The following is a 13,384-nucleotide window of genomic DNA, read 5'->3' as shown; positions in this document are numbered from 1 at the left end:
TATGAATCATTCAGGCATTAAATAGCCACCTAACTCAAAGAATAAACCTGTGTTTTGTCAACTCATCACGGTCAACTTTAAAATTGTATCTTTAACTTTACCAGCAGCCTGTTGCAAAAACACACATTGTGTTCCGTTTTATTTATTTGAATCTACAAAAAAAACACAAAAGAAAACAGTTTGACAGCCATAAAGTAGTATTTTGGATCAAAGTGGTGATTTCCAGAGAGCTATTAGGTAAATCCGTGGCACATGTTAGCATGCTGCGCAGTGTGTATTTAAGAGGAAAAAAAAAATGAAACTTGAAAAGTGGATGACGAGAGAAGTGTCAGACCTGAAAACTATATACAGGAGATGAACTGTATCAGAAATGTCCTTAGGAAGCAGGTAATAAAATCTACCAAAGACATTAAAGACGTCACATCTAACCAAACATATAGGCTCACCTCAGACGCTAAAGAAAAGTCTCTGACTGCTCTCGGACTGCTGGTCTATATCCAGTAAGGACTAGCTGGTGACACATCATCAAGGGAGGCCACAATACTTGCAAATATTTTATTTGTAAATTAGCACTGTAAAACATGAGTAGTATCTGCACATAAAGCACATTTGATGTTTTCCATACATTAGTAGTCAGGAATACAGCTGGGCACCAAAATAAGGGAGGAATGTGTAGACACTGACATGCATAATCGTTTTTAAAGGTTACATACAAGCAGTTAATCTGTACTATTTTTAAAACCTCACAACTGATATGCTGATAATAAACAAATGAATAATTCATAAATTATTAGTGCAAAAAATGCTCTAATTCAAGTTACCAATCGCTGAAATCTTAAGTCCCTTGATCAGTGTGTTCATTGATTTTTAAATTAAGAAGAGCCCAAAGAACAGTGCAGGAAAAAAAGCAGTAAATAATCTGACATTTAATTTGATGAGTTTCTCAAAGTCACAGAGTAACTAAGTTGCACTTTCAATTACACTCAGGGCAACTTCCATTGGTTCAACCGTCAAAGGACATTGCTGACAACCGACCCAGAAGTAAGGAAAGACTTTCTCAGTGATGGCCTGTTTGAAGGTGTAGATATGTGTGTTGTTGTGTGCATCATAGAAAGAAACCTTGCCCTTGTCACAGTCCAGCTGCACTTTGATCTTCTGCGGGTTCCTTCTCAGGTTTAGTCGCGTTAAAGGAGAGGTACCTGCAAAGTACATCTTGTGGTAGAAGTACACACACAGGTAGCCGTTTTTCTGGACCGAGGACACTTTCTCTTTCCTCTGGACAGATTCTTTAGCCACGCCGACAACCCACGCAGTATTATCTCCCACATTCACATCCCAGGCACGCCTTCCTGAGGTGAAGCCCTCCGAGCCCAGCACACCGGTGTCGGGGTCGAACCTCTCCGGGTTGTCTGGGAGCTTCTGTTTCTCATCGCTGTCACAGACGCTGGTGAGGTCATCTGACAGAATGAGCCATGGGGCAGCAGTGTTGGGATCCAGAGTGACTGGGGCTGAAGGAAACATGGCAGATTGTCAGCTGTAGTTACTGTGGCTGTAGTTCAGTCAAACATCTCAACCTTTCCTCCACCTTGGGAATTCATGACAAACCAAAACTCCAGCTCAGAATTTAAACCAAGCAGTATATTGGGGTTAAACTCACTGTATTTGGCAATTTTATGCATCTTCTCCCACACATAAAACATCAAAGAGCCAACATGTTTGGCCACGTCTATGAGTGCTCCTGGAGGCATAACGGGATCTTCAACAGGACAATCAGCACTACAGAAAACACACACGAAACAAGCAGGTTACATAACACATTATGAAAGTTAAGCAAAGAATAAAACAAATATTAAACTTTTCTTTACCTTAACAGAGTCCTCTTACTGTTCTAAAAGACAAAATTAAAATTCACTTTAGCATTTAAGGGGGAAAAATATAAAGTGTTCCTTCTTTAGTCTCATTTACACACTTACATGAAGGACTGAGATGCCCTCCAAAGCCATCTCTTCCTCCAAAACTCTGATGGATTCAGACACAGATGCCATTTTTCTTTCTATTTCTTCAACCTTCTGCTTCATCTCTTCGCTCTTCTGCTCTTCCTCCCGCTTCAGCGCTTCCATCCTGGCGTTCTCTTCAGCGTGAAGGAAGTTGTGAAGTTTTTCAAACTCCTCATGGGTTCGCCTTTCCACAAATCGAGCCTGGACCTGAAAGATAATCTGCTTAAGTACGACTTGGAAATCAGTTTACTGACAGCCACTAAATAAAATGGCTTACTAGGAATTTTAACCCACAGTTTGACAGATTATCACCACACCTGAATGTAGGTCACAGTGTCTTCATAGTTCTTCTTCATTTTGTCAAACGCCTCCCTCTTCTCCTGCAGTGAGCTGAGAGCGGACTTCATTTTCTCCTGAGTAAATAATTCAAAGAAAATTCATTAGAAGGTTTGTTAATCTCGCTTTAGGCTTGTAACATCCTTCAACATAATGACTCATGACAGAAACTCTGTATAAACTTAGTAAAGGAGCCCCAAGAAAGAAGACATCATTATTCAATCTCAAGTCCTTATTTGATCAGGAAAGCGAAATATTTACCTTCACATCCCCAATCGCCTCGCTGACAGGACAACATTCGTGCTGCTTGTGTTTTCTTGAGGTGTGGCAAACAACACAGATAGGCACCTTATCTGAGAGGCAATAGAGCTTGAGCTTCTCCCCATGATGAGGGCACAACTCCCCTGGTTCACCGGGCAGCTCCTCCGCTGTCTCCTCCGGTTCCTCGCTCTCGTGTGTATAAGACTCGCACAGGTTCTTCAGGGTGAGACTAGGAACGGGATCATCCACACTCTGAGTTCTGCACAGAGGACAGTCACGGTTTCGTCTCTGTCGACTCCAGTACTGCTGCAGGCAGGATGCACAGAAGCTGTGGCTGCACTTCAGGACCACTGGGTCTCTGAAGATTTCGCAGCACACGGCACAAGTGAGGTCCAACTCAGGGAGATAGGGCTTCCCTGCCATCCCGAGGCTTTGCTCCTGTTTTACCCTGAAACTGAAAGTAAGGGAGAGTTCAAGCAACTAATCAAACACAGGGGAAGTCACTCCCTTTTTATACCCTAATCAGTTGTTCTGTTGTCTGTTAACTGCATCCTGTGAAATCTGTGCATGCAAAACAGCCTTTAAATGCAAATGCAATAGTGTTCTGTTTAAAAAAAGAAGAAAAGTTAGAGTGAAACATACCTCAAAGCTACAGTCTTGTGACAGCTGTATATGCGTAATGGTGAACACTTCCTGCTTCCTGTTATGCTGAGTCACTGAAAGGAGGCGGAGTCTCAAAGACAGCAAGCATTTTTAACCCTTCACTAACCCTGCAGCTCAGTCAGAATCAACAGTTTGCAGGCGAGGAAGAAGAATATGAGGTGTTTTCTGGACTAATAAAGGGACAAGAAAAACGATGACATAACATTCCAGGTAGATTTTCCATGCTTTTCTCTTTTTTTGGTTAAATTATACGATTTAGAGAGAAAAATGCAGTTGCAACAAAAGGTCCCCACTTGTATTTACTGAATTGATTGCTTAAAGTACAGTCTGATTTTATACAGAAATGAAACAATGAATTATTTTACTGGGTTGATCTTTGGGACCTCTAGTTATAACAGTTAGCCTTTCTGTATCTAGGTTTGTCTGCCATTACTAACTGTGGGCATAATTAGATTGTTTTGGCTGTTTCAATGTCAGTTACTTTGTGGCTGTTTAATTATTAATGAATTTATCTGTGCATAGATTACGGTCCTAGAAGTGCTGTGGAAAATCCAGGTGTTCCTTTTCAAACTTAAGATTTGCCACATTGGCTTTTTAGAGAACAGTATTTTCCTTTGCCTGTACTTATTTCATTTAATTACATCCATTCTTACTCATCATTATTCTTAAAGTCAATGAATGAGAAATGATTTCTTTGAGAAATCTACCCTCAGGTTCAGTTTTACCTCTTAAGGCTGCAAAAGTCACACCAACATCAAAACATGCAATCTCAGTTTTCCCAAAGAAAGAAATACATATATAAACAAATTACAACTGCAGATATAATTTCCTTACAAAATTAATGTCTTTAGAGTTAAACAGCATCTCCATCGTGTATACATTTGGTCTCAATCTAAAATATACAGGCACATTTTTCTGTCTTTGCTACTTAAAATAACTGTATTCAAATGAATAATGATACTTATGTCCAACCTTTCCAAGGCTACAGAGTACGCATAAATGACTGACATATTCAAAATCGACCCATAACTATTGTAATACTGCCAGCCCCACATCTAAGCCTTGCCAGATAACATCAGATAAAATCAGCTAATCTACGCACGTAAATTTTCAGTTGAAACTCGTGCGTAAATATTGTATAATTTATAAGCGTGTTTGTATATGTGTGTGTGTGTGTGTGTGTCGTGTGTGTGTGTTTGTGTGTGTGTGTGTGTCTGTGTGTGTGTCTGTGTGGCAGGTACTATTCAATGTTGTATGCCAAAAACTAAACAACCTACATCCAACTATCTTTATCAATTTAAACCTACCCAGTTCTCAATATACAGCAAAATTTGCAGCATTTTTATTTAACTTAAGTAGCCTCTTCAGAAATTTAACATGAAAGGGTGCAATAAATGAAATGTCTTCATGTATCCACGCCTGACCCATACAGCAATACTGGTAAGACCATCTGATCAAACAACTGTAACTGGGTTTCATCAGTTTCAACTCAGGTAAGATGCCAACTAATGAAAAACTACAATAAAAGTTTGATCTTTCTATATAATAGCTAATGTCAGCTTCTAAGCAAATTATAGAGTAGAATGGGAATTTTACTCACTGCAGATTCATTTTCTGCTTGTTACAAAAGGTTCATTATAAAGTGAGTGGCCAGGGAGGTCATTTTTTCCCTGCCTTTCATTTATCAACAAAAATAAAGCAGTTTGCACCACACTGGTTTTCAATTTAAGATAATCTCATTTGATTTTCTTTGCATGCTAATAGGAAAACTGTGATTGCAAAGTTTAGTCACGCTCTTATTAAAATGCATAACAGTTCTGAAAGCTTTTCCTTAATTTGGAACAAATTTTCTGATCTAACAAAATCAAACACAGAGAGACAAATAATCTGATCACCCGGGTTCTTGTTGCTTGATAAATGTGCCGAAGAACTTTAGGGCATCAGTGTGTAGCATGTCTTTAGCCCATTTTCCCATTCTCTCCACTTCTAGTCCACTTGAATGCATCTCCAATCACAACGTGACTTCTGTCACTGTAATTTGAGGGACTAAAAATAGCTGAAACTTTTCGTTGTTTCCATGAGAGAGTTGCAGCCCAATCGCCTGCTGTGAAGTGATCCTGTTACCCCACTCTGGTGTGTGATTAGCGGTCTGGACTCCTCACCAGGTCAGTACTATAATCACTTGAGTTATTGTGAATGCTTTGGAAAGAAAGGACTTCAGTGAGTCATTGCATTTGGCTTTGGTCTGCATTTTAAAGCAGGATAGAAAGGACTGTTTTTAGAAATGTAGGAACAGACCAAAGTGGCTATTAGTGTTTGCCAGAAAACAATTAAGTTAATATTTTTCTTGAAATTGGTATTTAGTGGAAACAGCCTCTTTTGCAGAGGCATGCAGCGCAGATGGTTTTGCACCAATCCTAAGACTGTACATGCTTTTTGCCTTTATATTCAATTTAGAAATGCCAAACAATGATATTTATGACAGGCTATTATTGATAATTAATTACATTTATATTTCAACCATTTGCAAATCCAATAAATAGATTAATGTGTGGTTAAAATATCACTGATGGATATTGAAACAAAATAATAAGGTGTCTATAGCCATACGTGCCACTCTAAGAAACTATAAACATGCTAAAAAGTTTCAAATGCTGCAGTTGCTGGAGTGGCCACTAGAGGCTCAGTCTGAAAGCGAATCAACCTCTACAGACTCCCATGGTGAAATGCCCAATTTAAACACATTTCAAAGCATATTTACAGCCTGGTACAAAAACAGCTTCTGTCTCCATGAATAATTTCCTCTTACCCCCAACCTTGATAACAACTGTGTTGCGGGTGATAATTTGTTACAACGGGCATAACACCCTTTTGGATTTTGCTAAGTCCTGGCAGCTTTTTTAGGTCTCACCTGTGCTAATTTGAGATACTTGACATCTTGACTTTTTTGTGTGGTGCTGGAGCCTTACATGTAAGCTTAAAAACACTCATCTTGAGTCAGGGCCATTCCACACTGTACTTAACAGTATTTCAGCTACAATTTCTACAGTTTATGGTTAAATTCTCAACTGAAGCTCTCTCTCTCTCTCTCTCTCTCTCTCTCTCTCTCTCTCTCTATATATATATATGTATATATATATATATATATATATATATATATATACACACACACATATGTATGTTTCACCCCCAAGTCCAGCACCCTTAGGCTGTATGCTAAGCGAAAGGAAGGAGGCCGGGGACTAGTGAGCATCAGCACTACGGTGCAGGATGAGGTAGCGAACATCCACGAATACATCGGTAAGATGCCCCCAACCGACCGCATGCTGAGGCAGCAGAAACCCAAGAAAGAGGAGGAAGAGGAGGCACTATCATGGAAGGACAGGCTCCTGCATGGCATGTACCACCAGCAGATAGAGGAGGTGGCTGGACAAAGCTGGACTGAAAGACACCACAGAGGCACTAATCATGGTAGCACAGGAACAATCTCTGAGCACAAGATCCATAGAGGCTGGGGTCTATCACACCAGGCAAGACCCCAGGTGCAGGCTGTGTAAAGATGCCCCTGAGACAATCCAGCACATAACAGCAGGGTGCAAGATGCTAGCAGGCAGGGCATACATGGAATGCCATAACCAAGTAGTATACAGAAACATCTGTATGGAATATGGCCTGGAAGTCCCAAGGTCAAAATGGGAGATGCCCCCAAGGGTGGTGGAGAATGACTGAGCTAAGATCCTGTGGGACTTCCAGATACAGACGGACAAAATGGTGGTGGCTAACCAACCACAGTGGTTAATTAATTAAAAATTAATTATAGCCCCTTCTATTTGGAATGTCACCATCGTTCCTGCGAGCCAGCGTGCACAATACCAGGTGCCCAGCCAATTTAATGGAACGGTGCCATAGTTAATGTGTTAATTACATCCACATTTAGCTTGCAGTGACATGTCAGACCTGAGTGCTGTGAAAAGGGCCTATTTATCCTCAGGGTGCTCGAATGTCTGTACAAAATTAAAGGCAATCCACCTGACAGTTGTTGAGATATTTGAGTGTGAACTAAGCCGCTACAGCGCCTTGATTTTTTTGTACACTCGAGAGTCCTTTTTTCAAATTTTGACCCAGATATGGAGAAGGGGATTTTGCTGATTAGATCAACAACCTGCTGTTTGTCTGAGGGACCCCTGACTGATGGAGTACACGACTGAGCTGTCACTTTCCAGAAAAAACTTAAGTATGAAGTCAGCTTTGCAAAAGTTACAATAAATTGTGAAAATTTTCTTTTAGCACTATGCTTTTGTAATAAGACTGGTAACACAGATGGTCTGTGTGCCATCCATAAAGTTTCCAGCAGATGTTTCTGTTATTTTCTTCATTTCCAAATGACGGAACGTTTTAAGCGAAGCTGAGCTCACTGAGCTTCATTTGGCCACTAAAACATTTACAGTGTTGCAGTTTATTACAGAACATTGCAAAACACTATGTCCTTATTAGCATGGGCTGCTCTCTAAATTATACTGTGGGTTCAGGGAAAGGTTTTAGTGCTCTGTGGACTTATGTGGCTCCATGTATTATAAAATGAAATTATATGCCTGTTATTGTGCTTCTCCATACCTCTTTACATGCCATATGCTGTTTAACAGGATATGGGAGAACATCTGTTTCATTTTGGCATTTCGGATACATTTGCATTTGCAAGTTTGCTTCTGGTTTTATTTATGAGGAAGCTAACTTCTTTATATTCACATCATAATCGGCAGTAAAATCTGGCAACCTCTCACCAGTAACCATTTTAATTTATATTGCTGTAACCAATAAGCACCACTAGATGTCAGAATATACTCACCCATGACATCAAATAGCGTGCTGAGTACTTTAAAATACTGAACAAATGCTGCAGTATCAATGCAGAAAAGTTCATAATAGCATTGCATTAAAATGACTTGAGGCAAACTGACAAGATTCAAAAGATAAGATATAATCTTCTACTCTTATCTGACCTGGATATTACTTTAGAAAAGAAAAACTGCTTTACTTCAGGATAAAGCAGTTAAACGCTCACATTTACCTGGATGTCACCCTTTGTAGCCTCTGCTACTCTGTAAATTGGTTGTCAGCCAGTGTGACCCGGGCTAATAGTGATTCATTATTGCCCACACCCAGCCAGTGTTCACAGACAACTTCATCTGGGCTGAGGGGAAAGGGGAAGGGATGGGGGGTGGGCTGTGTCAGTCCCTGAGCATCTAATGAGGACAGGCAGGGTAACAAACCAGAGAGACAACCTCAGTCAGACCTGTCTCACCACCTGACACTTCACACCAAGAAGCGGGAGATGAACTACACCTTTGTAGGTCGACGGAAGTATTGATGAGAACAGCTCAGGAGGTGCTTCAAAAACATTATCAGCGAAGCATAGCGGTTTCATATTTATAATGCCCCTGTGCAAGCGTGTTTGCAAATACATCCCATACCTGGTAGTTATCCTCTTAGTTTTCCTAATTTCACCATGCATATGCATCACAATGTGTTTTTCTGACAGTATATAAATTCTGTTTTAAGGTAACACTTTCTCAAAAACAAACATTATTCACTTTATGTTTGAAGATTTTCAGACTGAGGCATCACACATATTAATGGTGTGCCAAAAAGGTGCAGTGTGGCCCAGTAAATATCTTTGCACAGTGTTAAATTAGCAGAAAAAGAGGACGTTTGGACTTTTTTTTACTCCGTTTTCCACCAGCAAATTGTGATGCAAGTCAGTGACATTCCCTGTGGTCGTTCCCAGAAGTAAGGTGTTGAGTCAAGAATCTGTGCTGACGTGTTTCTTTGATTTATGGGCGTAGCATTTCTTTGTAACAACAGCAGACACATAGACACGCTCGATGTGAAAGAGTTAGACCTGCTGCTGAAATTGTACATATTTTCCTTAAGACATGGCCGACTGTTTACCCGTTTTGCAAAAGCATAGTCTAATAAATGTGAATGCTTGACTTCTCTTAAAAAAAGGGTTGTCAATGGACCATGAATGAAAATGAGTTTGTCACCCCTTGTTTAGACCAACAAAGGGCAAGCCAAAATTTCACCTGTATTCACATATGCACAAAATAGCCTCTATGCCATCTGACACGTCATCAGTTTTTTAGACAGCCCATCTGTGGTATCTGGAGCAAAGAGGGTTTTTTTTTTTTTTTTGCAAGAATGTCACTTTTTTCCCTTTGTAATCCTGCTCACTGTCAATCATGGCTTCTGATGTGTCACATTCTTATAACTCCCACCAGCTGCTGGGATGGACTGGGTTTCCCTTTTTTTGTTGAGGGATTATGTTAGCCATAGCACAGTACACACACACACGACTGTGTGTGAGGGGTGTGCTGGTTGTGATAGTTCCATCTACTCCATCTTCCTGCTCATCAACATCATCATCATCATCATCATGACTTCAAATACCTCTAGACCCCTCTTACTTTGTGCATCTGCATGAATTTACAAAGCTGCTCTCATACAAACAGCTGATACATGCATGATTTTCGGTAACATAGACTAAAGCTTATGCAGCACAGGGTTGCAGGGATGTTGGAGCCCATCCCAGCTTACATAGACTAAGAGGCTGGGTGCACCCTGGACAGATTGCCATCCCAACAGACAGACAGAGCACATGCACACCTACAGTGTCACCAGCTATCCTAACATGTGTGTCTTTGGACTATGAGAAGGAGCCTGAGCACCCAGAGGAGACCCACACAGGCAAAGGAAAACATCTTTGTACCAGATCACGCAGATGTCTTTACCTCAGTCCTCACCTCCTGTGAATTTCTGTCCACTTGTCTTTCTGAGCAAGAGGGCTGCCTCTAAGATTCACTTCACATTCAGCCTGACCAGTTGCCAGCATTTATATCAAGCTGCCTTTCTGCATTAAGCTCTGTCATGTGTCAGTATGTTCAAGTCTGAAAAATCTTAATTTACTACACAAGCGCCCTACTGTGCTTTTTGCATATAAACCTAGTTGTATTCGATAGATAATAACATTCCTTTTAATATTGAAATTCCTGCAGTGCAAAAGATTACAGTCGGCTCAGTCAGTGCACAGTGTGGGGAAGACACTGTAAAATTAATCTCCTGGTTTATTCATAATTGTAAATGCTACCAGTGAGAAGACAGAGAGGCAGAGGGACATAGGCACCAGAGCTGAATTATACTTTGTGCCATATCAGTACCATTTGATCTTTTCAAATTAAAATGTGATGCACTGACGAGCCATTTTCATGCTCCTCACAATGTGACCGGGAAGGAGGGAGCTTCATCGTCAAAGGAAAACGCTTTAGCGCATTCATTTCATCAGAGGATGCTTTTATTTTGTCTCCATTTTAACACATGAATTGACCGCTCCATGTAAATTGGATTAAATGCCCAATTTCACCACAGCTTGCAAGGCACTCTCAAAGACCAGGTGCCTTTTTTTCAGGGGGGGGGGAATGTCACATTTCGAATTCCCTTCCTGGTAATGGTTGAGAAACTTCACAGACACTGTAAAGCATGTGTGATGTGGTAAAGTTTAGGTCTTTTCCCTGCAGCAATTTTCAATGTGTATATGGAAGTGTGTGAGGGAAGGGTTGACTGAAAACACCCACACACATACCCACACCTGAATGTGTAATGCAGCCACGCCGCCACATAAACACGTTGACATTTTCACACACGCAAATGTGTACTGAATTGGAGGTAAATTTGATCTTATTGGAGAGACTGCTGGAAAGCCTTGGGCTCAGAAACCTCCTTGAATCTCTGGAAGGTCGCCAGGCTCTCCGAATTCACAGGAAAACCTTGGTTATTTCCCTCCCTCTCTCGCTCACTCCCTCACACCTGCACCGAAACCACTGAAATTTAAAGGAGTGACATCAATTCAATAAGCTCAGCCTGACAGGGACAGAGCAATACACCATAACACAGCTGCTCTCTCCATCTTTTTGCTAACCCATTTCCCCTCCTGGCTTCCTCCCTTCCCTTTAAACCCTAGCTCAGCAAAGAAGTGTGATGACAATTTTGTTTTAGCCGGATGAATCTGCTGCCTGTGATGACCCAAATCTTTATTAAGTTTCTTTCTTTTTTTTGTCACTTCCCTGCTATCGTAAATGATGTAGAGAGAGTCAGGAAATTGTGTCCGTGTCAGAGAATTGCTTACAATCATTTTCTGTTGAAATTGAGGTATTTCTTTCTTTATTTCACTTATTTTTTGGTGCGGGGAGGTAATCTTCTCGCCATCTCGAATAGGTGAAGCAGAATAGCAATGGAGTACCTCTGGTCCCTTCAGTAGTTGTAAAAATGAATGTCAACTAGATGAAGCGGATCAAACTGTACACATGCGAGTGAAATCTTTTAATGGCTCCGTGGGGCTGTTGCAGCACGAGGAGGACCACGCAGTAACCATCTATGTGGGTCATTTGGCTCAGCTTAGGCTATAGCCGTCTGTCACCATCGATGTGTCAAATCAGCTGTGGCATGACATGATCGGCTGTGGGGCTGAAGCCAGGGATCTCAGGGGTAAAGAGACAGAGCAACATTATTCATCTCAAAGCCTACAAAATGCTAAATGTGATCATCAGGCACATCATGGCTAACCTTATCAGGCCTTTCAAAAATCCAGTTAAAGGACCTGAGAGAAAACATACACATGTATGTGGTTTTGTTCCACAGGAATAAATTAGACCCAGGCCTCCCTTCATTTCATCGACTTCAGGCAGGCCTGGTTCTCTTTAGGGCTGAGATGGATGTGCCTGCTCTGCCATTATGGCACCCAAAGCCCTTCTGCCACGTGGTAGTGTACATTATGAGCTGGTCTGGGACATAGATACCACCCCAAATGGGTCTACATCAGAACGAATGTAAGATATAGATTGCAGGAGGGAGGCTACATAATCCCACTGACCCCTAAAAATCCATGTATATATTTGGAAGTGAATGCCTCCTCTTAAGGACATCTTTTTAAATAATTTAACAGCTCCATAAATGATCCAGAGTTTTCTTTTGTAACTCACTCCTTAAGGCATCATTGGACTCATAATGGAGCCCATATGGTATAATATTACTGATACCATGAGTATAATTTCTCTTTCTTTCTTTCTTTTTCTTTTTTTGGGGGGGCTGTGCCAAAGATTAGATTTTTTCCAGATATTTTTTTAACCTATGGTTCTTTTCTTTTTCACACTAGGACCTCAAACTATTCACACATAATTTATATTCACAAATTAACCACACAAGCATGAGTTTAGGCTGTAGGAGGAAGTTGGAATACCTGTAGGAGAAGCCATGCTGGCACACGGAGAAAGTTTTCTCCCTTCCTTCCCCTGTTGTTTTCCCATCTGGACTTTCACTTCTGGAAGGCTCGAATAAGGCTGGAAGTCATTTCTTTTTTTCAATAATCTCATGTGACTTGTTTGTCTCACTCTGTTAATATTTTAATGTTCATTCACTTGTTTTTTCCTTTTACAAAATAGTTAAAACTCCTCTAAGCAGCCTCAGTTGGCCAAATTAGATTCCTCCCTACAGTATCGTCTTTTGGTGTGACACCCTTTATTTTAAAAGGGCTTTTGCATCATCGGCACCTGTACTGAGCTGATAAGCAAACTGCAACAAGTCAAGAATAAAAGCTCTTTGCTCAAAAGTATGGGACTTTAGAATTTTCTCCAACGTCTTCATTGTAGTGGTCACTGCATTTGTGTGCACGTGTGTTTGTCCGTATGTGTTTACTGGGAGAGATAAAGGTGCAAACAACCCACTGAAGTGTGATGCACATGATTCGCTTGATAAAATGCTCAGATAGTCACGATGTGGACAAAACAGCAGGAGAATACAGAGCCCACTTTAACACATGAGAGCTGCTTGGGTTGCCTTTTTGTGGCTTTGTGTGTCTTCGTAGATAAATCAGAAGCACTTCTTCAGGTTCAAATATTTGCCAATTTTTTTCCTGATAAGACTTTTGGAGACCTCAGCACTAATTAGCATTCCTGTGGCTCCACACATCAGGATGACATCATCCAATGAGATTAAATTATTATTTTATTTCCTATCTTAGCTACAGGGAGGATTTGAATGATATAAATCCCCATTGCCAGAAAAAGGATTGGAGCTTT

General features: G+C 40.8%; 1 protein-coding gene and 1 long non-coding RNA gene across 2 annotated transcripts; one reads left to right on the top strand and one right to left on the bottom strand.

Annotated features, from left to right (window-relative positions):
* Positions 1-541: 541 nt before the first annotated feature.
* LOC100697441 (tripartite motif-containing protein 35) lies at positions 542-3,338 on the bottom strand. The gene is made up of 7 exons (XM_003452026.3): positions 3,237-3,338; positions 2,595-3,048; positions 2,315-2,410; positions 1,974-2,204; positions 1,866-1,888; positions 1,658-1,776; positions 542-1,508 (listed from the first exon to the last, which is right to left on the bottom strand). The coding sequence occupies exons 2-7, from the start codon at positions 3,015-3,017 to the stop codon at positions 961-963; spliced, it is 1,440 nt and encodes a 479-aa protein (XP_003452074.1). The 5' UTR covers positions 3,018-3,048; positions 3,237-3,338; the 3' UTR covers positions 542-960.
* Positions 3,339-3,369: 31 nt separating this feature from the next.
* Positions 3,370-6,702, top strand: LOC102081072 (uncharacterized). The gene is made up of 4 exons (XR_266759.4): positions 3,370-3,467; positions 4,690-4,750; positions 5,248-5,422; positions 6,452-6,702. It is a non-coding gene; the product is annotated as an uncharacterized LOC102081072 (long non-coding RNA).
* Positions 6,703-13,384: the final 6,682 nt, after the last annotated feature.

Source organism: Oreochromis niloticus, linkage group LG17 (genome assembly GCF_001858045.2).
Source record: "Oreochromis niloticus isolate F11D_XX linkage group LG17, O_niloticus_UMD_NMBU, whole genome shotgun sequence".
In the NCBI taxonomy this organism is placed as follows: Eukaryota; Metazoa; Chordata; class Actinopteri; order Cichliformes; family Cichlidae; genus Oreochromis; species Oreochromis niloticus.
This window is presented reverse-complemented; position numbering and strand designations above follow the sequence as displayed.

Excerpts from the sequence above, each read along its gene's own strand:
- LOC100697441 (XM_003452026.3), bottom strand. The coding sequence starts at position 3,017 with ATGGCAGGGAAGCCCTATCTCCCTGAGTTGGACCTCACTTGTGCCGTG. Across the intron at positions 2,411-2,594 it reads AGGCGATTGGGGATGTGAAG|GAGAAAATGAAGTCCGCTCT; the intron begins GTAAATATTTCG and ends TTATTTACTCAG. Across the intron at positions 1,889-1,973 it reads AGGGCATCTCAGTCCTTCAT|AACAGTAAGAGGACTCTGTT; the intron begins GTAAGTGTGTAA and ends TTTGTCTTTTAG.